This window comes from Heptranchias perlo, chromosome 9 (genome assembly GCF_035084215.1).
Source record: "Heptranchias perlo isolate sHepPer1 chromosome 9, sHepPer1.hap1, whole genome shotgun sequence".
Classification (NCBI taxonomy): domain Eukaryota; kingdom Metazoa; phylum Chordata; class Chondrichthyes; order Hexanchiformes; family Hexanchidae; genus Heptranchias; species Heptranchias perlo.
The window spans coordinates 85,915,765-85,940,009 of record NC_090333.1 but is presented as its reverse complement, the minus strand read 5'-3'; the positions used below and the strand labels follow the sequence as shown (position 1 = coordinate 85,940,009).

At 52.7% G+C, this 24,245-nt stretch overlaps 1 protein-coding gene and 1 long non-coding RNA gene across 2 annotated transcripts in view; both read right to left on the bottom strand.

Moving 5' to 3' along the window:
• The window catches only part of LOC137325074 (collagen alpha-1(V) chain), a 55,562-nt gene extending 42,231 nt beyond the window's left edge, over positions 1–13,331 (bottom strand). The window contains exons 1-5 of the mRNA XM_067989771.1: positions 13,283–13,331; positions 11,215–11,268; positions 5,278–5,331; positions 2,540–2,557; positions 2,392–2,445 (exon numbers count right to left, since the gene is read on the bottom strand). Coding sequence (XP_067845872.1) covers positions 2,392–2,445; positions 2,540–2,557; positions 5,278–5,310 — 105 coding nt within the window. The 5' untranslated portion in view covers positions 5,311–5,331; positions 11,215–11,268; positions 13,283–13,331. The remainder of the gene's footprint in view (positions 1–2,391; positions 2,446–2,539; positions 2,558–5,277; positions 5,332–11,214; positions 11,269–13,282) is intronic.
• Positions 13,332–18,887: 5,556 nt separating this feature from the next.
• Positions 18,888–22,291, bottom strand: LOC137325073 (uncharacterized). Its single transcript, XR_010963802.1, has 4 exons — positions 22,238–22,291; positions 21,186–21,239; positions 19,570–19,623; positions 18,888–18,959 (listed from the first exon to the last, which is right to left on the bottom strand). It is a non-coding gene; the product is annotated as an uncharacterized lncRNA (long non-coding RNA).
• Positions 22,292–24,245: the final 1,954 nt, after the last annotated feature.

Below are 24,245 nucleotides of genomic sequence, written 5' to 3'. Positions count from 1 at the left end.
GTGTGTTTATAAAGAATTATTATTCTAAATATTATTGCCATCTATCGAAGTATTATTCCTATCAATATTATAAAACTATATTAGAATGAATGATAACACCTTCAACTAAACTATTATTAAATATTACCGCATTATTTGCAAGAATAGTAATAATGTTCTATTTTAAAGTATTAAAAAGTGCTATTAGTCCAAAGTATTATTAAATAAAATCATAATGAAGTACAACAGCATTATCATAAAGCATTACATTATTGTTCTAAAGTCCCATTATATTACTGTTAAAGATTATGAACGCATTCAGAAAATATTATCATTACATTATGGAGAACTGAAAAAGGGAATAAGAGGGGCAAAGAGATAGAGTCTGAAAATAGATTAACAGCTGACATAAAAGGGAACACAAAAGTGTTTTATAAACATATAAATAGTAAAAGGGTAGTGAAAGGAAGGGTGGGGGTGATTCGGGACAACAATGGAGATCTTCTTGTGGAGGCAGAGGGCGTGACTGAGGTCCTAAATGAGAACTTCACATCAGTCTTCACTGGAGGAGAGGACGCTGCCATTATATCAGTAAAGGAGGAGGTAGTGGTGATATTGGAGAGGATAAAAATAGATAAAGAGGAGGGACTTAAAGGTTGGCAGTACTCAAAGTAGAAAAGTCACCCGGTCCGGATGGGATACATCCGAGGTTACTGAGGGAAGTAAGGGTGGAAATTGCAGAGGGTCTGGCCATAATCTTCCAATCCTCCTCGGGTATGGGGACGGTGCCAGAGGACTGGAGGATTGCAAATGTCACACCCCTGTTCAAAAAAGGGGAGAGGGATAAACCCGGTAATTACAGGCCAGTCAGCGTAATGTCGGTGGTGGGGAAACTTTTAGAGACAATAATCCGGGACAAAATTAATTGGCACTTGGAAAAGTGTGGGTTAATAAATGAAAGTCAGCACGGATTTGTTAAAGGAAAATCGTGTTTGTTTAATTTGATTGAGTTCTTTGATGAAGTAATGGAGAGGGTTGATGAGGGGAGTGCGGTTGATGTTGTGTATATGGACTATCAAAAGGCATTTGATAAAGTGCCACATAATAGACGTGTTAGTAAAATTAAAGCCCATGGGATGAAAGGGACAGTGGCAGCATGGGTACAAAATAGGCTAAGGGATAGAAAGCAGAGAGTAGTGGTGAATGGTTGTTTTTCAGACTGGAGGGAAGTTTACAGTGGTGTCCCCCAGGGGTCAGTATTAGGATCACTGCTCTTTTTGATATATATTAATAACCTGGACTTGGGTATAGAGGGTATAATTTCAAAGTTTGCAGATGACACAAAACTCAGGAAATGTAGTAAACAATGTGGAGGATAGTAACAGACTTCAGGAGGACAGAGACAGACTGGTGAAATGGGCAGACACATGACAGATGAAATTTAACACAGAGAAGTGTGAAGTGATACATTTTGGTAGGAAGAATGAGGAGAGGCAATATAAACTAAAGGGTACAATTTTAAAGGGGGTGCAGGAACAGAGAGACCTGGGGGTGAATGTACACAAATCACTGAAGGTGACAGGACAGGTTGAGAAGGCTGTTAAAAAAGCAAATGGGATCCTGGGATTTATAAATAGAGGCACAGAGTACAAAAGCAAGGAAGATATGCTAAACCTTTATAAACACTGGTTAGGTCTCAGCTGGAGTATTGTGTTCAATTCTGGGCACCGCACTTTAGGAAAGATGTGAAGGCCTTAGAGAGGGAGCAGAGGAGATTTACTAGAATGGTTCCAGGGATGAGGGACTTCAGTTATGTGGAGAGACTGGAGAAGCTGGGATTGTTCTCCTTAGAACAGAGAACTTAAGGGGAGATTTGATCGAGGTGTTCAAAATCATGAAGGGTTTTGATAGAGTAAATAAGGAGAAACTGTTTCCAGTGGGAGAAGGGTCGGTACGCAGCGAGTTGTGATGATGTGGAATTCACTGCCTGAAAGGGCGGAGGAAGCAGATTCAATAATAACTTTCAAAACGGAATTGGATAAATACTTGAAAAGGAGAAATTTGCAGGGCTCTGGGGAAAGAGCAGGAGAGTGGGGCTAATTGGACAGATCTTTCAAAGAGCCGGCACAGGCAGGACGGGCCGAATGGCCTCCTCCTGTGCTGTAAGATTCGATGATTCTATAATACAGTAAAGTAGTATCAACATTTATTATCAACAGGCATTGTTAGAAAGTATCAAGTATTTTTAGGCAGAGAATTCTTGGAATATTTCCAATTTATCACCAAAAATGCCTCCTTTGTCATTTGAAGAATGGCCAGCTCTGTTCTCAGAATGAAGAGGATGGAAGTTGAAGAGATTTTCCAACAAGCTCTCCTCACACCCCTCCCCCAGTCACTGATAGGTGTACTTACAGTCGGTCCAAGGACTCCCTTCATCCCAGGTTCACCTTGAATCCCTTTCTGTCCCTGTGGAGTATTTAATGGGAAGGTCCAGTATTAACGGGCTGATTCACATCAAGGCCAGGTCGGGTATTCAACTGAGAAATACTGACAGGCTCACCTTGTACCCAGGCAGACCCTGTTAATGAAGCAAGAGGAAATGAACAGAGATCAGTATATTGGTCAGGGATGAACGGGAACCCAATGCCTGACAATGATAGGAGACAGTTCGCCTCTCAAGACACAACTTTACTCAAACACATGCCTCAGTGAGGGGGACAGCCTCAAACTAACTGTCCAATCAACATCAGCCCACAGAACAAACTGGCCCCGATTACAGACAGAGGTTAATGGTCGACGGGTGTTTGTGTGACTGGAAGGCTGTTTCCAGTGGGGTTCCGCAGGGCTCAGTACGAGGTCCCTTGCTTTTTGTGATCTATATTAATGATTTGGACTGAAATATAGGGGGCATGATTAAGAACTTTGCAGATGATACAAAAATTGTCCGTGTGGTTGATAGTGAGGAGGAAAGCTGTAGACTGCAGGAAGATATCAATGGACTGGACAGGTGGGCAGAAAAGTGGGAAATGGAATTCAATCTGGAGAAGTGTGAGGTAATGCATTTGAGGAGGGCAAACAAGGCAAGGGAATACACAATAAATGGGAGGATACTGAGAGGTGTAGAGGAACAGAGGGACCTTGGAGTGCATGTCCACAGATCCCTGAAGGTAGCAGGACAGGTAGATAAGGTGGTTAAAAAGGCATACGGGATACTTTCCTTTATTAGCCAGGTTATAGTCCAACAATTTTATTTTAAAATCACAAGCTTTCGGAGATTATCTCCTTCATCAGGTGAGTGAGTGAAATAGGAGATAATGACTGACGAAGGAGATAATCTCCGAAAGCTTGTGATTTTCAAATAAAACTGTTGGACTATAACCTGTGTTGTAAGATTCCTTACATTTGTCCACCCCAGTCCATCACCGGCATCTCCACATCATCTTTATTATCCGAGGCATAGAATATAAGAGCAGGGAGGTTATGCTGGAACTGTATTGAACACTGGTTAGACCACAGCTTGAGTACTGCGTACAGGTCTGGTCACCACATTACAGGAAAGATGTGATTACACTAGAGAGGGTGCAGAGGAGATTTACGAGGATGTTGCCAGGACTAGAGAATTTTAGCTATGAGGAAAGATTGGATAGGCTGGGGTTATTTTCTTTGGAACAGAGGAGGCTGAGGGGAGATTTAATTGAGGTGTATAAAATTATGAGGGGCCCAGAGAGAGTGGATAGGGAGGACCTATTTCCCTTAGCAGAGGGGTCAGTGACCAGGGGGCATAGATTTAAAGTGATTGGTAGAAGGATTAGAGGGGAGCTGAGGAGAATTTTTTCACCCAGAGGGTGGTGGGGGTCTGGAACTCACTGCCTGAGAGGGTGGGAGAGGCAGAAACCCTCAACTCATTTAAAAAATACCTGGATGTGCACCTGAAGAGCCGGGACCTACAGGGCTACAGACCAAGTGCGGGAAAGTGGGATTAAGCTGGGTGGCTCTTTCACGGATGGCATTGACACGATGGGCCGAATGGCCTCCTTCTGTGCCGTAAATTTCTATGAGAGTCCAGGGAGCTGATGAGACAGTGTGGAGGGAGCTTTACTCTATATCTGACCCGTGCTGTACCTGCCCTGGGAGTGTTTGATGGGACAGTGTAGAGGGAGCTTTACTCTGTATCTGACCCGTGCTGTACCTGCCCTGGGAGTGTTTGATGGGACAGTGTAGAGGGAGCTTTACTCTATATCTGACCCGTGCTGTACCTGCCCTGGGAGTGTTTGATGGGACAGTGTAGAGGGAGCTTTACTCTGTATCTGACCCGTGCTGTACCTGCCCTGGGAGTGTTTGATGGGACAGTGTAGAGGGAGCTTTACTCTGTATCTAACCCTGTACCTGCCCTGGGAGTGTTTGATGGGACAGTGTAGAGGGAGCTTTACTCTGTATCTCACCCGTGCTGTACCTGCCCTGGGAGTGTTTGATGGGAAAGTGTAGAGGGAGCTTTACTCTGTATCTAACCCTGTACCTGCCCTGGGAGTGTTTGATGCCACAGTGTAGAGGGAGCTTTACTCTGTATCTAACCCGTGCTGTACCTGCCCTGGGAGTGTTTGATGGGACAGTGTAGAGGGAGCTTTACTCTGTATCTAACCTGTGCTGCACCTGCCCTGGGAGTGTTTGATGGGACAGAGTAGAGGGAGCTTTACTCTGTATCTAACCCGTGCTGTACCTGCCCTGGGAGTGTTTGATGGGACAGTGTAGAGGGAGCTTTACTCTGTATCTAACCTGTGCTGCACCTGCCCTGGGAGTGTTTGATGGGACAGTGTAGAGGGAGCTTTACTCTGTATCTAACCCGTGCTGTACCTGCCCTGGGAGTGTTTGATGGGACAGAGTTTGATGGGAGCTTTACTCTGTATCTAACCCCTGCTAGGGTAGACTGTGCATGGTGGGTGTAAGGAGATTAAATGGGTGGGTAGTGTTTAGGCTCCATCCCTACTCTGTGCTGAGTGGCCCGATCTCACCCGATGTGGGACTGAGCCCCACAGCGAGCTGCTGGTCCCAGCTTCCATTCCCACTCTGTACTCAGCTGGAGACTGTAACTGACCTTATTGCTTCTCATCACCACTGGTGTTTCCTATGTGGACATCGAGGGCTGGGGTGGGCGGTGATGCCTTCTGCTGTTGAATATCCGACTGATACCCACCCACATATGACGACTGGCCCCTGGGTGAGGCTTGGGCCCGAAGAGACACTACCATGTAACCATTTACAGTTAAACGGAATGAATTGGGTTTACGGTAAGTTACTCACACGAGGTCCTGCGATTCCTTCTCCTCCTCTCATTCCTGGTCGACCAACATCGCCCTGTGAGAGATGGAGCTCCCAGTAACATTTCAGTATCACTATTACACAGATCAACATAGGAACACAGGAACAACACAGGAATAGGAGGAGGCCATTCAGCCCCTCGTGTCTGTTCCGCCATTTAATTAGATCATGGCTCATCTGTATCTGAACCCCATTTACTCACCTTGGTTCTGTAATCCTTAATACCCTCACCCAACAAAAATCGATCGATCTCAGCTCCAATTGACCCCCAGCCTCAACAGCTATTTTTGGGGGAGAGAGTCCCAGATTCCCACTCCCCTTTGTGTGAAGAAGTGCTTCCTGACATCACCCCTGAACGGCCTGGCTCTAATTTTAAGATGATTCCCCCTTGTTCTGGACTCCCCCCACCAGAGGAAATAGTTTCTCTCTCTCTCCCCTATCAAATCCTTTCATCATCTTAAACACCTCGATTAGATCACCCCTTAATCTTCTATACTCGAGGGAATACAAGCCGAGTCGATGCAAACTGTCCTCAGAATTTAACCCTTTCAGCCCCGGTATCATTCTGGTGAATCTGCACTGCACCCCCTCCAAGACCAATATATCCTTCCCGAGGTGCGGTGCCCAGAGCTGAACCCAGGATCTCCAGATGGGGTCTAAGAAATGCTCGAAGATTTCAGCCAAGATTGCCCGGGTTTGACGAGAGGTTTGTCCTTAGGCCCGAGGGCCGCTGGGAATTTAAACCCCAACTCAGCCACAGCCCACTGGCTCAGGATCAGCTCACACATCAGTAAGGTCACTGACTCTGGCCCCATCACCTGGACTGGGCCCCTCCCTGGGGTGCTCGGCCTGATCCCTTCTGTCGGAGATCAGGGGAGAAGCAGAGGGTTCCCTGTAATGTTGAATAGGAATATCTCGCTGACTTGTAACTGAAACCCTCCCACTTCAACACGGCCAAGAGGAAGGAGGAATTGGTTTCTAAAACAGAAGGCCTCACAGTTCGGGGGGTTCTGATCCACGCTCTCCGTTAACTCAGGCAACCCTTGTCCCTCGCCACCTCTGAAAACCAAGGAGAGATCATGGTGCTCACAACCATTCACGAGGCTCGAGATTGCTGATTGTCAGAGTGCGAAATGTTCCCTGTTTAATACTCGGTCTCGTTCATCGTGGAATCACTGCCTGGCTCATCAATGGGCAACACTGAACCAGGAACTCCATCAATCCATCACGTCACATAACGTCACACCGTGCCACCGAGAAAGACACCAGACACCGAGCCCCGCCCCCCCCGCCCGCACCGAGCCCCGCCCCCCCCGCCCGCACCGAGCCCCGCCCCCCCCGCCCGCACCGAGCCCCGCCCCCCCCGCCCGCACCGAGCCCCGACCTCCCCGCCCGCACCGAGCCCCGCCCCCCCGCCCGCACCGAGCCCCGCCCCCCCCGCCCGCACCGAGCCCCGACCTCCCCGCCCGCACCGAGCCCCGCCCCCCCGCCCGCACCGAGCCCCGCCCCCCCCCGCCCGCACCGAGCCCCGCCCCCCCCCGCCCGCACCGAGCCCCGACCTCCCCGCCCGCACCGAGCCCCGCCCCCCCGCCCGCACCGAGCCCCGACCTCCCCGCCCGCACCGAGCCCCGCCCCCCCCGCCCGCACCGAGCCCCGACCCCCCGCCCGCACCGAGCCCCGCCCCCCCCGCCCGCACCGAGCCCCGACCTCCCCGCCCGCACCGAGCCCCGCCCCCCCCGCCCGCACCGAGCCCCGACCCCCCGCCCGCACCGAGCCCCGCCCCCCCCGCCCGCACCGAGCCCCGACCTCCCCGCCCGCACCGAGCCCCGACCTCCCCGCCCGCACCGAGCCCCGCCCCCCCCGCCCGCACCGAGCCCCGACCCCCCGCCCGCACCGAGCCCCGCCCCCCCCGCCCGCACCGAGCCCCGACCTCCCCGCCCGCACCGAGCCCCGACCCCCCGCCCGCACCGAGCCCCGCCCCCCCCGAGCCCCGACCCCCCGCCCGCACCGAGCCCCGCCCCCCCCGCCCGCACCGAACCCCGACCTCCCCGCCCGCACCGAGCCCCGCGTGGACCTGATGGGCTATATTCGAGGGTTCATAGAAATATAGAAAATAGGAGCAAGAGTAGGCCATTCGGCCCTTCGGGCCTGCTCCACCATTCAAAATGATCATGGCTGATCGTCTAACTCAGTACCCTGTTCCCGCTTTTTCCCCATATCCCTTGATCCCTTTAGCATTAAGAAATATATCTATCTCCTTCTTGAATACAGCTAATGACTTGGCCTCCACTGCCTTCTGTGGTAGAGAATTCCACAGGTTCACCACCCTCTGAGTGAAGAAATTTCTCCTCATCTCGGTTCTAAATGGCATACCCCGTATCCTGAGACTGTGACCCCTGGTTCTGGACTCCCCAGCCATCGGGAACATCCTCCCTGCATCCAGTCTGTCTAGTCCTGTTCGAATTTTATATGTTTCGATGAGATCACCTCTCATTCTTCTAAACTCTAGTAAATACAGGCCCAGTCGACCCAATCTCTCCTCATACGTTAGTCTTGCCATCCCAGGAATCAGTCTGGTAAACCTTCATTGCACTCCCTCCATGGCAAGGACATCCTTCCTCAGATAAGGAGATCAAATCTGCACACAATACTCCAGATGTGGTCTCACCAAGGCCCTGTATAACTGCAGTAAGACATCCCTGCTCCTGTACTCAAATCCACTTGCAATGAAGGCCAACATACCATTCGCCTTCCTAACTGCTTGCTGCACCTGAATGCTCGCTTTCAGTGACTGGTGTACAAGGACACCCAGGTCTCGTTGCACCTCCCCTTTTCCCAATCTATCACCATTCAGATAATAATCTGCCTTTCTGTTTTTACAACCAAAGTGGATAACCTCACATTTATCCACATTATACTGCATCTGCCATGTTCTTGCCCACTCACCCAACTTGTCTAAATCACATTGGAGCCTCTTTGCATCCTCCTCACAGCTCACATTCCACCCCAGCTAATCTTTTTCTCTTGACATATTTATGGAAGCTTTTACAGTCAGTTTTTATGTTCCCTGCTGGTTTACTCTCACACTCTATTTTTCCCTCTTAATCAATCTCTTTGTCCTCCTTTGCTGAATTCTGAACTGCTCCCAATCCTCAGACTTGCCGCTTTTTCTGGCAATTTTATGTCTCCTCTTTGGATCTAATACTATCCCTAATTTCTTTTGTAAGCCACGGTTGAGCCACCTTTCCTGTTTTATTTTTGTGCCAGACAGGAATGAATAATTGTTGTAATTCCTGCAGTCGTTCTTTAAATATTAGCCATTGCCTATCCACCATCATCCCTTTTAGTAAAGTTCCCCAATCTATCCGAGCCAACTCGCACCTCATCCTTTCATAATTTCCTTTATTTAGATTCAGGACCCTAGTTTCGGATTCAACTACTTCACTCTCCATCTTAATGAGGAATTCTATCATGTTATGGTCGCTCTTCCCTAAGGGACCCTGCACAACAAGATTGTTAATTAATCCTTTCTCATTGCACAATACCCAGTCTAGGATCGCCTGTTCTCTATTTAGTTCCTCAATATATTGGTCTAGATAATCATCACGTACACACTCCAGGAATTCCTCCCCCACAGTATTATTGTTAATTTGGTTTGACCAATCTATATGTAGATTAAAGTAACCCATGATTATAGTTGTACCCTTCTTGCATGCGTCTCTAATTTCCTGTTTAATGCCCTCCCCTACATCTCCACTACTGTTTGGGGGCCTTTAGACGATCCCCACCAATGTTTTCTGCCCCTTGGTGTTTCTTAGCTCCACCCATACAGATTCCACATTGTGATTTTCCGAGCCAATATCCTTCCTCACTATTGCATTGATTTCCTCCTTTACTAACAACGCTACCCCACCTCCTTTCCCTTTTTCCCTGTCCTTCCTAAATATTGAATACCCCTGGATGTTCAGTTCCCAATATTGGTCACCCTGCAGCCATGTCTCCGTAATAGCAACTATATCACACCCGTTAATATCTATCTGCGCTGTTAATTCATCTACCTTATTGCGAATGCTCCGCGCATTAACACACAATGCCTTTAGACTTGTCTTTTTAAGATTGCTGGTCATCTCAGTTTTATTTTGCATTATGGCCCTATTTGTTTTTTGCCCTTGTTTTCTCTGCCTTCCACGATTGCTTCTTCCCTTTCTATCTTTTGTTTCTATCCTTGTTTCTGCCTCCTCTGTCTCCCTGCTCAGGTTCCCATCCCCCTGCCACTCTAGTTTAAACCTTCTATGGCTGCAGAGATAGTGGATGCATTGGTTGTGATCTTCCAAAATTCCCTCGATTCTACAACGGTCCCAGCGGATTGGAAGGTAGAAAATGTAACCCCACTATTCAAGAAAGGAGGGAGAGAGAAAACAGGGAACGACAGGCCAGTTAGCCTGACATCAGTCATCGGGAAAATGCTGGAAACCATTATTGAGGAAGTGGTAACAGAGCACTTAGAAAATCATAATATGATCAGGCAGAGTCAACATGGTTTTATGAAAGGGAAATCATGTTTGACAAATTTATTAGAATTTTTTGAGGATGTAACTAGCAGGGTAGATAAAGGGGAACCAGTGGATGGAGATTATTTGGATTTTCAAAAGGCATTCGATAAGGTGCCACATAAAAGGTTGTTACACAAGATTAGGGCTTATGGGGTTGGGGATAATATATTACCATGGACAGAGGATTGGTTAAAGGACAGAAAACAGAGAGTAGGGATAAACGGGTCATTCTCAGGTTGACAGGCTGTAACTAGTGGGGTGTCACAAGGATCAGTGCTTGGGCCTCAGCTATTTACAATCTATATTAATGACTTAGATGAAGGGACCGAGTGTAATGTATCCAAGTTTGCTGACGATACAAAGCTAGGTGGGAAAGTAAGCTGTGAGGAGGACACAAAGAGTCTGCAAAGGGATATAGACAGGTTAATGAGAGGGCGAGAAGGTGGCAGATGGAGTTTAATGTGGGGAAATGTGAGGTTATTCACTTTAGTAGGAAGAATAGAAAAACAGAATATTAATTAAAAAGTGAGAAACTAGGTTGGTGTTCAGAGGGATTTGGGTGTTCTTGTATGTGAATGACAGAATGTTAACATGCAGGTACAGGAAGCAATTAGGAAAGCAAAAGGTCGGTTAGCCTTTATTGCAAGAGGATTGGAGTACAAGAGTAAGGAAGTCTTGCTGCAATTGTACAGGGCTTTGGTGAGACCTCACTTGGAGTACTGGGTACAGTTTTGGTCTCCTTATCTAAGGAAGGATATACTTGCCTTAGAGGGGGTGCAATGAAGGTTCACTAGATTAATTCCTGGGATGAGAGGGTTGTCCTATGAGGAGGGATTGAGTAGAATGGGCCTGTACTCTCTGGAGTTTAGAAGAATGAGAGGTGATCTCATTGAAACATATAAGATTCTGAGAGGGTTTGACAGGGTAGATGCTGAGAGGCTGTTTCCTCTGGCTGGAGAGTCGAGAACTAGGGGGCATAGTCTCAGGATAAGGGGTCGGTCATTTAAGACTGAGATGAGGAGGAATTTCTTCACTCAGAGGGTTGTGAATCTTTTGAATTCTCCACCCTAGAGGGCTGTGGAGGCTCAGTCGTTGAATATATTCAGGGCTGAGATTGATAGATTTTTGGACTCTCGGGGAATCAAGGGATATGGGGATCGGGCGGGAAAGTGGAGTTGAGGTCGAAGATCAGCCATGATCCTATTGACTGTTGGAGCAGGCTCGAGGGGCCGAATGGCCTACTCCTGCTCCTATTTCTTATGTTCTAAGGTCAAGGTTACCTCTGGATAGATGAGGCCTCGTGCCTGCTTTACTCTGTGCACAGCCCCCGCTCCCTGTGTGAGTGTGTTTAAGAGCAGTTCCATACCTGGATTCCTTTGAGTCCTGTCTGCCCATCTAATCCTGTCAGACCCGGGAAGCCCTGAGTGTAATAAATGTGATATTGTGAAATCAGAGGGTGTGCAGATACAGAGATACATGTAACTCAGGAAACAGTGTGAATGAAACCCAACCACTTCAGGCAGCTCAAAAATAGCCCTGAAGATCGGCCCGTGACATGTAAAAGCAAGTAATCACATTGAAAGTACAGTGGGACGCTTGCGAGGAATGGAACCTTTGGGGAGATCCAACAGGGTAGATTTTCACCGATGGGCAGTAATGTGGAGGAGTGGATTGTCCGTCCGTTATAGAACCCGCTGGATTTTCAATCCTTTGATTTCCACGGGAATGATAATCGGGCAGGATTCAGAAAGCGCGTCCGAGCTGCTCCCCCAGATGAGATTTCACCCCAATCAGGGGTGTGGTTAGTGAAGCAGGGAGGCAGTGTCAGGGAGGGCCTGGCCCTCTGAGAAGTTAGGGTTTTGACAATTTATTTGGTGCATGTTCAACGACAATAAACTTCGAATCCAAAACACAGTCATGTGTTCAATTTTATTGAATCTTGCTCTCTATTCACAATTTGGGATTGAACTAATTCCCTAATGTTACGGCCACATTAGAATGAAAGAAAGACTTGCTTTTATAAATCGTCTTTCACAACCTCAGCACGTCCCAAAGTGCTTTACAGCCAATGAAGTACTTTTCGAAGTGTAGTCTCTGTTGTAATGTCGGAAACGCAGCAGCCAATTCACACACAGCAAGATCCCACAAACAGCAATGTGATAATGACCAGATAATCTGTTTTCGTGATGTTGGTTGAGGGATAAATATCGGCCCCAGGACTCCGGGGAGAACTCCCCTGCTCTTCTTCAAAATAGTGGCCGTGGGATCCTTTACATCCACCCAAGGGGGGAGACAGGACCTCAGTTTAACATCTCATCCGAAAGATGGCATCTGCGACAGTGCAGCACTCCCTCAGTACTGACCCTCCGACAGTGCAGCGCTCCCTCAGTACTGACCCTCCGACAGTGCAGCGCTCCCTCAATACTGACCCTCCGACAGTGCAGCGCTCCCTCAGTACTGACCCTCCGACAGTGCAGCGTTCCCTCAGTACTGACCCTCCGACAGTGCAGCGCTCCCTCAGTACTGACCCTCCGACAGTGCAGCACTCCCTCATTACTGACCCTCCGACAGTGCAGCACTCCCTCAGTACTGACCCTCCGACAGTGCAGCGCTCCCTCAGTACTGACCCTCCGACAGTGCAGCGCTCCCTCAGGACTGACCCTCCGACAGTGCAGCGCTCCCTCAGTACTGACCCTCCGACAGTGCAGCACTCCCTCAGTACTGACCCTCCGACAGTGCAGCGCTCCCTCAGTACTGACCCTCTGACAGTGCAGCACTCCCTCAGTACTGACCCTCCGACAGTGCAGCGCTCCCTCAGTACTGACCCTCCGACAGTGCAGCGCTCCCTCAGTACTGACCCTCCGACAGTGCAGCACTCCCTCAATACTGACCCTCCGACAGTGCAGCGCTCCCTCAGTACTGACCCTCCGACAGTGCAGCGCTCCCTCAGTACTGACCCTCCGACAGTGCAGCGCTCCCTCAGTACTGACCCTCCGACAGTGCAGCACTCCCTCAATACTGACCCTCCGACAGTGCAGCACTCCCTCAATACTGACCCTCCGACAGTGCAGCACTCCCTCAATGTTAGACTGATGTGTCAGCCTAGATTATGGGCTCTGGTCTCTCGAGTGAGGCTTGAGCCCTTCTGACTCAGAGAGCAAGAGATAGCCACTGAGCCACGGCTGATGCCTTGTGTTAGGGAGTTGTTAAGGGACGTGTAGTGACAATACATTGCGATGGTTGCTGAATATGGGCTGACAATTGATCTGACTCTTTCAACTCACTGATATGGGCTGTGTCTCGCTTCGTATAATGGTGAGACCCCTTTAAGACCAGAGCAAACAGAAACAATGCCAGGCACCCTCCCTCTGCGTCCCGCATTAAACAAGGAGAGACCTCTCTGTAAAGCTGCAATAATTTTACTTTCTTCCTACCTTTGGCCCAGGGAGTCCTATTGCTCCTCGAAGGCCTGGACTTCCTGGTGCTCCCTGTAACAAATCGCACATCGACTTACACCGGCTGGGTTACATCAGCTTCATAAACAGGCACCACCCCGTGTCGTCTCTCTGCTGATTCACACTCCTCACGATAACCACCACCCAACCCTCAACTCCAATCTCCAACCCCAACCTCAAAACTACCACCCAACCTTCGACCCCAAAACAAACCCCAACCCCCAAACCCAACCTTCGACCCCAAAACAAACCCCAACCCCCAAACCCAACCTTCGACCCCAAAACAAACCCCAACCCCCAAATCCAACCCCCAAACCCAACCTTCGACCCCAAAACAAACCCCAACCCCCAAACCCAACCCCCAAACCCAACCTTCGACCCCAAAACAAACCCCAACCCCCAAACCCAACCTTCGACCCCAAAACAAACCCAAACCCCCAACCCCAACCCCCAAACCCAACCTTCGACCCCAAAACAAACCCAAACCCCCAACCCCAACCCCCAAACCCAACCTTCGACCCCAAAACAAACCCCAATCCCCAAACCCAACCCCCAAACCCAACCTTTGACCCCAAAACAAAACCCCAACCCTGGGGGACGTGAGGATGGGGGACGCGAGGATGGGGGGATGCGAGGATGGGGGGATGCGAGGATGGGGGGATGGGAGGCTTCGAGGATGGGGGACGCGAGGATGGGGGGACGCGAGGATGGGGGGATGCGAGGATGGGGGGATGGGAGGCTTCGAGGATGGGGGACGCGAGGATGGGGGGACGCGAGGATGGGGGATGCGAGGATGGGGGATGGGGGGATGCGAGGATGGGGGGATGGGGGGATGCGAGGATGGGGGGATGCGAGGATGGGGGGATGCGAGGATGGGGGGATGCGAGGATGGGGGATGGGGGGATGCGAGGATGGGGTGATGAGCGATGGGCGCCGTTCCCTGTAAGCTGCGCGTGTGCGTGACCGCGCAGCAGTCCATTGAGTGCTGCACATTTCAGCACTCTGTCCGCACACGGCGAGGATAAAAAGTGCGGTGAGCAGCAGGCCAGAGTGGGGGAGAGGAGCGGGGGGAGAGGAGAGGGCACGGACTGTTTTTACACAGTTGGCGTCAACTCACACAGGCAGAAATTGACAGAGTGATACCACACGTCAGCAGGTCGGTGAGTCTCACTTTTTTTCTCTAAGTCAGGGTCAGGGCAGGGGTTTAATTCAGAGCTTAAATCAATAACTTAAACTAGATAAATTAATTAGTTAATAAAACCAAAGTGTGGGGAAATGTGAGGTTATTCACTTTGGTAGGAAGAATAGAAAAACAGAATATTTTTAAATGGTGAGAAACTATTAAATGTTGGTGTTCAGAGGGATTTGGGTGTCCTTGTACAAGAAACACAAAAAGTTAACATGCAGGTACAGCAAGCAATTAGGAAGGCAAATGGAATGTTGGCCTTTATTGCAAGGAGGTTGGAGTACAAGAGTAAGGAAGTCTTACTACAATTGTACAGGGCTCTGGTGAGACCTCACCTGGAGTACTGGGTACAGTTTTGGTCTCCTTATCTAAGGAAGGATATACTTGCCTTAGAGGGGGTGCAATGAAGGTTCACTAGATTAATTCCTGGGATGAGAGGGTTGTCCTATGAGGAGAGATTGAGTAGAATGGGCCTGTACTCTCTGGAGTTTAGAAGAATGAGAGGTGATCTCATTGAAACATATTAGATTCTGAGGGGGCTTGACAGGGTAGATGCTGAGAGGCTGTTCCCCCTGGCTGGAGAGGGCATAGGCTCAGGATAAGGGTGGAGAGGTAAACATGGACAAAATATATAAACACTGGAAGACAGGGAGAGACAGAAGAAAAAAACATCCGAACCAGAGACAGTCACCCTCTCCTCCATCATCTGGCCTGTCATCTACAGACTCTGGGTCTCAATCGGGCCCCCATTCCTCTGGTGACAGTCTTTACTTCTGAGACTTCTATAACCAGTTTTGTTGAATTAAAAATCCTGGACAGCTTGCCTTGTTACAATTATCCATTATTTTGTACATTTGTTCTGTTTGTTTCTTGCCCTGAATAATATTTTCTAAAAAGATGTTCTGTTTAAAGTTGTGATTTTTTTTACGGTGGCAAACACAGACTTTATATCGGGGCTGAAACCCAAATTCATTCCACACAGGGCTGAAAAAAATTGGGGGGGGGGCGGGGGGAAGAGATGGGTGTTGGGGGGCAGGGGTGTTAGCAGGGATGGGCGATAGTGGGGATGGGGGGATGGGCGATGGCAGGGATGGGGGGATGGGCGATGGCGGGGATGGGCGATAGCGGGGATGGGGGGATGGGCGATGGCAGGGATGGGGGGATGGGCGATGGCGGGGATGGGCGATAGCGGGGATGGGGGGATGGGCGATAGCGGGGATGGGCGATAGCGGGGATGGGGGGATGGGCGATGGCAGGGATGGGGGGATGGGCGATAGCGGGGATGGGGGGATGGGCGATGGCGGGGATGGGCGATAGCGGGGATGGGGGGATGGGCGATGGCAGGGATGGGGGGATGGGCGATGGCGGGGATGGGGGGATGGGTGATGGCGGGGATGGGCGATAGCGGGGATGGGGGGATGGGCGATGGCGGGGATGGGCGATAGCGGGGATGGGGGGATGGGCGATGGCGGGGATGGGGGGATGGGCGATGGCGGGGATGGGGGGATGGGCGATGGCGGGGATGGGGGGATGGGCGATGGCGGGGATGGGTGATGGCGGGGATGGGCGATAGCGGGGATGGGGGGATGGGCGATGGCGGGGATGGGGGGATGGGCGATGGCGGGGATGGGGGGATGGGCGATGGCGGGGATGGGTGATGGCGGGGATGGGGGGATGGGCGATGGCGGGGATGGGGGGATGGGGGGATGGGGATGGGTGATGGGGGGGTGGGGATGGGTGACGGTTGTGCGTCAGGTGGTCTGAACCTCAGCAGTAGGCGGGATCAGAGTGAAGAGGTGTAGGTGCTTGGTATGACTGGCAGGGACTCCAGCCAATTAGTGGGGAATTTGCAGAAGAAATGGGCATCAATAGGCAGCCCAATCATTCCTGCTCCAGGCAAGAGCAGCAAATTGAGCCCCAGGGTCCAACACAAAACTAGGCCTCTCCAAGAAAATATTTGCCAGTTAGGGGTTGCCAACCCTCCAGGATTGCCCTGGAGGCTCGAGGAATTAAAGGTTAATCTCCAGGACACTGATGGGAGCAAAAAACCCGGGAGAGAAATCACAGCGTTATTCACTTTCTTTGTACATTTTCATTTATTAGTTCTAAAAATATCGGAGATGGCAGGAAAAAATGGTGTTTGACCAGGTGAGGCGGTTTGAGGCAAGAGGTGAGGCAATGAAACCTCCAGGAACATGTCCAACCAGAGTTGGCAACTCTATTCCCAGTCCAGCTGTGTGATCAGTTTCAGTGCGATATCCTGAACCGTTTATCAATTGGTAAATTCTCAGGGAGGTGAAAAAGTCAAGATGTGAATTTGTGAGCGTCCGCACTGAGGGATGCAGCGACTCGATTGGTTCCTCTAACTTGCTCGATTCTCATTGCCACCGACTCTCGGAGCCCAGCGGCCTGTGATTTGTTCCAGGTCTGTGGGCAATCTGAACGCTGCTCTTCACACCTCAGCAAATCTCCACACTTACCCGCACTCTCCTCATTCCTGCATCTCCATATAACCCTCTCAGCCCTGGGATTCCCTGTGGAGCAAAGGAGCAGATCTTAACAAATAATTACAGCCGCTCAGGGGCCGCCTCGGCCTGGACCGAGGGCCCGAATGGGGAGAGGATCAAACTGCTGAGAACACTGCACATTCCCAATGGGAAAGGCAGCGGAAAATCGGTCGGCAGGATTCCCCTGGTTACTGCCAGAGAGCGCTCAGGGGTTCCAGGGGTGGGGGCGGGCGGGGAGAAGGGGAGCGCTCAGGGGTTCCAGGGGTGGGGGGCGGGCGGGGAGAAGGGGAGCGCTCAGGGGTTCCAGGGGTGGGGGCGGGCGGGGAGAAGGGGAGCGCTCAGGGGTTCCAGGGGTGGGGGCGGGCGGGGAGAGGGGGAGCGCTCAGGGGTTCCAGGGGTGGGGGCGGGCGGGGAGAAGGGGAGCGCTCAGGGGTTCCAGGGGTGGGGCGGGCGGGGGAGAGAGAGTGCTCAGGGGTTCCAGGGGTGGGGGCGGGCGGGGAGAGGGGGAGCGCTCAGGGGTTCCAGGGGTGGGGGGGGGAGCGCGAGGGGGGTGAGTGTAAGGGCGAGGTTGGTGAATAGTGAGGGTGGTTTGTAGTGAGGAGGGGGGCCGAGTGTGCTGAGTGTGATGGTGGTGACTGTCAGCGGGGAGGGTCCGGGGGGGGTTTGGAGGGGGTTCGTTGAGGGTTCGGGGAGGGTTCAGGGACGGTTCAGGGGAGGGGGTTCGGGGGAGGGTCCGGGGAGGGTTTGGGGGAGGGTCCGGGGAGGGTTCGGGGAGGGTTCGGGGGAGGGTCCGGGGAGGGTCCGGGGGAGGGTCCGGGGGAGGGTTCGGGGGAGGGTTCGGGGAGGGTTCGGGGGAGGGTTCGGGGAGGGTTCGGGGAGGGTTCGGGGGAGGGTCCGGGGGAGGGTTCGGGGGAGGGTTCGGGGGAGGGTTCGGGGAGGGTTCGGGGAGGGTTCGGGGGAGGGTCCGGGGGAGGGTTCGGGGGAGGTTCGGGGGAGGGTTCGGGGAGGGTTCGGGGGAGGGTTCGGGGAGGGTTCGGGGGAGGGTTCGGGGAGGGTTCGGGGAGGGTTCGGGGGAGGGTTCGGGGAAGGTCCGGGGGAGGGTCCGGGGAGGGTTCGGGGGAGGGTCCGGGGAGGGTCCGGGGGAGGGTTCGGGGGAGGGTTCGGGGGAGGGTCCGGGGAGGGTTCGGGGGAGGGTCCGGGGAAGGGTTCGGGGAAGGTTCGGGGGAGGGTTCGGGGGAGGGTCCGGGGAAGGGTTCGGGGAAGGTTCGGGGGAGGGCCCGGGGAAGGTTCGGGGGAGGGTCCGGGGAAGGTCCGGGGGAGGGTCCGGGGAAGGTCCGGGGGAGGGTCCGGGGAGGGTTCGGGGGAGGGTTCGGGGAAGGTCCGGGGGAGGGTCCGGGGAGGGTTCGGGGAGGGTTCGGGGAAGGTTCGGGGGAGGGTCCGGGGAAGGGTCCGGGGAAGGTCCGGGGGAGGGTCCGGGGAAGGTCCGGGGGAGGGTCCGGGGAGGGTTCGGGGGAGGGTTCGGGGAAGGTCCGGGGGAGGGTCCGGGGAGGGTTCGGGGGGGGTCCGGGGAGGGTTCGGGGAAGGTCCGGGGGAGGGTCCGGGGAGGGTTCGGGGGGTGGTCCGGGGAAGGTTCGGGGAGGGTTCGGGGAAGGTCCGGGGATCACGACCTTATTTGCAGATGCAAAGGGCCTACCACTGGTCCCAACACTGCCCTAAACGCCTCTGCAGGAGCGTTTACCAAAATGGTGGCTGTGTGGATCTAGCACCACTAATGCTTCCCACCATCTTGGGCCGTTAGGCGTCCGTTTATCAATGGGGAAAGTAACCATTTTCTCATCAGACGAGCAATCGCCAATACTCCCCGTTCACCTCCTGATCTGTTCAGCGACAGTTTCCGACAGATACGACTTACCCGGGGACCTGTGGGACCTGGAGGTCCCGCCCTGCTCCTCCCCGATGGACCCTGGTTAAAGAGAGAGAGGATTTAAAACACAACACTCGTCAGAAAGGACCAACAGAAAGCTTTCCCTCAGCCAATGGGTAATGGGGAGGGATATGAGATCGGCCAGTCACCCAAACCATGGGCTGTCACCTCCACACGGAGGGGGCAAGGGGTGAGGAGGGGGTGCTGTGAGGGGTCAACAGAGTTGAGTGAGGAGGGGTGAGGGGCCTCTCCGCTCCATTTCCCCCTCTCTAACTCTCCAGGAGCTCTGCCATTGGGTGATTGTCGGAGGCAGGATGGTTGGGTTTTTGTGGGGAATGTGGAATTGGTTGTTTCAGGGTCTGAGAGACATTGACCCAGACGCTGCGGACCTGCCCACAATGTCTAGACACCGTTCACTCACTCTGGCGGTCTCCCCTGGGCTGACGTGGGGTGTGAACAACACATGACCAATTGCACTGGGCAGTGATCCATCCTCTCCTCCCACTTGGCCCGACCAATATCACATACCATCCCGGGAACGCTGGGGGTCATCGGAGAACGGACGACAGACACTTTATGAGCTGCCTCAAACTGTGCCGTGCAAACCACACAGGGGTCAAAGGTTACCACGTTACAGGTCAGGCCTCACCTGTCGCCCTGTGTCGCCCTGTTTCCCCATAGGCCCAGGACATCCCATCACACCCTAGGGGAAGAAGAAATGAACAGCAGGAAACATTAAATTGAAGCACGTTCCTGCCCGGATACCACAACAAACTAAATCTTCAGCACAATGTGAGATGTCCCACACCCCCTCCCATTCTCCCCATCATCCACTCTGCTCCCTCTCACCTCTACTCCAGAGTGCTGGGAGCTGGCCTTCTCAATCAAGGTCTGGAATTCCCTCCCTAAACCTCTTGGCCTCTCTCTCCTCCTTTAAAACGCTCCATAAAACCTACCTCTTTGACCAAGCTTTCGGTCACCTGTCCCAATATCTCCTTATATGGCTTGGTATCAAATTGTGTTTGGTCCTGCTCCTGTGAAGGGCCTTGTGACGTTTTACTATGTTAACGGCGCTATATAAATGCAGGTAGTTGTTGAAGATGTACGAACGAACATACGAACATACGAATTAAGAGCAGGAGTAGGCCATTCGGCCCCTCGAGCCTGCTGTGCCATTTGATAAGATCATGGCTGATCTGATTGTGACCTCAACCCTACTTTCCCCGTCCACCTACTATAACCTTTGACTCCCTTGTTAATCAGGAATCTGTCTAACTCAGCCTTAAAAATATTCAATGACCCTGCCTCCACTGCCCTCTGGGGAAGGGAGTTCCACAGACTCACGACCCTCTGAGAGAAAAAAATTCTCCTCATCTCCGTCTTAAATGGGAGACCCCTTATTTTTAAACTGTGGCCCCTAGTTCTAGTCTCTCCCACAAGGGGAAACATCCTCTCAGCATTTACCCCTTCAAGTCCCCTCAGGATCTTATATGTTTCAATAAGATCACCTCTCATTCTTCTAAACTCCAGTGTATACAGGCCCAACTTGTCCAACCTTTCCTCATAAGATAACCCCCTCATCCCAGGAATCAGTCGAGTGAACCTTCTCTGAACCGCCTCCAAACCAACTATGTCCTTTCTTAAATAAGGAGACCAAAACTGCACACAATATTCTTGATGTGGTCTCACCAATGCCCTGTACAACTGTAGCAAAACATCTCGACTTTTATATTCCATTCCCCTTGCAATAAATGACTACATTCCAGTTGCCTTCCTAATCACTTGCTGTACCTGCATACTAACTTTCTGTGATTCATGTACTAGGACACCCAGATCCCTCTGTACCTCAGAGTTCTGCAATCTCTCTCCATTTAAATAATATACTGCTTTTCTATTCCTCCTGCCAAAGTGGACAAGTTCACATTTTCCCTCATTTTACCCCATCTGCCATTTTTTGCCCACTCCCTTCACCTATCCATATCCCTTTGCAGACTCCTTATGTCCTCTTCACAACTTACTTTCCTACCTACCTTTGTGTCATCAGCAAATTTAGCAACCATACATTCGGTCCCTTCATCCAAGTCATTGATATAGATTGTAAATATTTGAGGCCCAAGCACTGATCCCTGTGGCACTCCACTCGTTACATCTTGCAACCTGAAAATGACCCATTTATGCCGACTCTCTGTTTCCTGTTAGCTAACCAATCCTTTATCCATGCTAATATATTACCCCCTAATGTATGAAATGGTGCCTTGATCTTACCCTCTGGCCAGCTCGTCCTGTTGGCCCTGGGTCACCATCAATCCCGACATCTCCCTGGGGAAGGTGGAAAGCCCCGATTACACTGCTGTGGTTACAAGTGGTCTCTGGGCACACGGCTCGGTTTCAGTCAAATCACAGGTTCAAACAATAGGAAGAAATACATCCACAAACACTGAAAGGTGAGGGGAAGGAGGAAAGGGAGGGGGGAAAGGGAGAGGGAGGGGGGAATGGGGAAAGGGAGAGGGAGGGGGGAAAGGGAGAGGGAGGGAGATCACTGACTATTGATCAGAAGCTGAGCAGCACCAGCCATACAGAGCCGGGCAAGGCTGGGTCATCTCCAAATCACACACCATCCCAACCAATATTGATCACCGTCGCTCGGTCAAAATCCTGGAAATCCCTCCCGATCGGACGGATGTGGATATGGATAGGGGTGGGGGATGGGATGGATGGATAATTTTTTTTTTATTCGTTCATGGGATGTGGGCGTCGCTGGTGAGGCCGGCATTTATTGCCCATCCCTAATTGCCCTTGAGAAGGTGGTGGTGAGCCGCCTTCTTGAACCGCTGCAGTCCGTGTGGTGACGGTTCTCCCACAGTGCTGTTAGGAAGGGAGTTCCAGGATTTTGACCCAGCGACGATGAAGATAGATATAGATCGATAATACAGACAGAGAGGTAGGCTATTGGAGATAAAGAGAGATAAAGATAGATATTTAGGGACAGGTGGAGAGAGATAGGTAGAGATAGATGGAGAGATAGAGATAGAGAAAGAGATATCACTAATACACCTCTTCCACAGTCTATATCTTGACACAAGTGTTATTCCACTATTTTCCACGGTCTAGAACTTGACGAGAGTGCTTATAATAAGCTAAATACAGTAAGAAGGGGTTAGGCCTCTGGGCACGTGCATTACCACAAATTGTATTCCTTGATGACAAGTTCAACAGAAATCTCTGCATAAAACCCAAACATTTAACACGTGGATCCAAATAACTGACAGGATTTGAGGACCAAAATTAAACACAATAGAAAATGGCAAGTAACTTACTGTATCTCCTTCAGTTCCAATCACACCCAGCAGACCATCCAAAGCTCTCCGACCCTAAACAGACAGCACAGAGCTCTGCATTACAACAGCCCCCAAAAAGGAACCAAACAGCCATGACTGGATGGAGACCTCGCTCGGTCTGACAGCTCACATGGTTTAGACAACATAAGAACATAAGAACATAAGAAATTGGAGCAGGAGTAGGCCAATCGGCCCCTCGAGCCTGCTCCGCCATTCAATAAGATCATGGCTGATCTGATCCCAACCACAAATCTAAAGAACACAAGAAGTCGGAGCAGGACCCGGCCACATAGCCCCTGGGCCCTCTCCGCCACCCACAGGGCATTGACCGATCCGAACTCAGCTTCATGTCCAATTTCCTGCCCGCTCCCCGTAACCCCTAATTCCCTTTACTTCTAGGAAACTGTCTATTTCTGTTTTAAATTTATCTAATGATGTAGCTTCCACAGCTTCCTGGGGCAGCAAATTCCACAGACCTACCACCCTCTGAGTGAAGAAGTTTCTCCTCATCTCAGTTTTGAAAGAGCAGCCCCCTGCTTCAGTGACACAGTGAAAAAAAATGTAATCATCTATTTGCAAAGTATGTGTCTCTCCGTCTCTCCTCCCTCCCCGCGCCTCTCTCCGTCTCTCTCCTCCCTCCCCGCGCCTCTCTCCGCCTCTCCTCCCTCCCCGCGCCTCTCTCCGTCTCTCCTCCCTCCCCGCGCCTCTCTCCGCCTCTCCTCCCTCCCCGCGCCTCTCTCCGTCTCTCCTCCCTCCCCGCGCCTCTCTCCGCCTCTCCTCCCTCCCCGCTCCTCTCTCCGTCTCTCCTCCCTCCCCGCGCCTCTCTCCGTCCCTCCTCCCTCCCCGCGCCTCTCTCCGTCTCTCCTCCCTCCCCGCACCTCTCTCCGTCTCTCCTCCCTCCCCGCGCCTCTCTCCGTCTCTCCTCCCTCCCCGCGCCTCTCTCCGTCTCTCCTCCCTCCCCGCACCTCTCTCCTCCCTCCCCGCGCCTCTCTCCGTCTCTCCTCCCTCCCCGCGCCTCTCTCCGTCCCTCCTCCCTCCCCGCGCCTCTCTCCGTCTCTCCTCCCTCCCCGCGCCTCTCTCCGTCTCTCCTCCCTCCCCGCGCCTCTCTCCGTCTCTCCTCCCTCCCCGCGCCTCTATCCATCTCTCCTCCCTCCCCGCGCCTCTCTCCATCTCTCCTCCCTCCCCGCGCCTCTCTCCTCCCTCCCCGCGCCTCTCTCCATCTCTCCTCCCTCCCCGCGCCTCTCTCCATCTCTCCTCCCTCCCCGCGCCTCTCTCCTCCCTCCCCGCGCCTCTCTCCGCCTCTCTCCTCCCTCCCCGCGCCTCTCTCCGTCTCTCCTCCCTCCCCGCGCCTCTCTCCGTCTCTCCTCCCTCCCCGCGCCTCTCTCCGTCTCTCCTCCCTCCCCGCGCCTCTCTCCGTCTCTCCTCCCTCCCCGCGCCTCTCTCCGTCTCTCCTCCCTCCCCGCGCCTCTCTCCGTCTCTCCTCCCTCCCCGCGCCTCTCTCCGTCTCTCCTCCCTCCCCGCGCCTCTCTCCGTCTCTCCTCCCTCCCCGCGCCTCTCTCCGTCTCTCCTCCCTCCCCGCGCCTCTCTCCGTCTCTCCTCCCTCCCCGCACCTCTCTCCGTCTCTCTTCCCTCCCCGCGCCTCTCTCCGTCTCTCCTCCCTCCCCGCGCCTCTCTCCGTCTCTCCTCCCTCCCCGCGCCTCTCTCCGTCTCTCTCCTCCCTCCCCGCGCCTCTCTCCGTCTCTCCTCCCTCCCCGCGCCTCTCTCCGTCTCTCCTCCCTCCCCGCGCCTCTCTCCGTCCCTCCTCCCTCCCCGCACCTCTCTCCGTCTCTCCTCCCTCCCCGCGCCTCTCTCCGTCTCTCCTCCCTCCCCGCGCCTCTCTCCGTCTCTCCTCCCTCCCCGCGCCTCTCTCCGTCTCTCCTCCCTCCCCGCGCCTCTCTCCGTCTCTCCTCCCTCCCCGCGCCTCTCTCCATCTCTCCTCCCTCCCCGC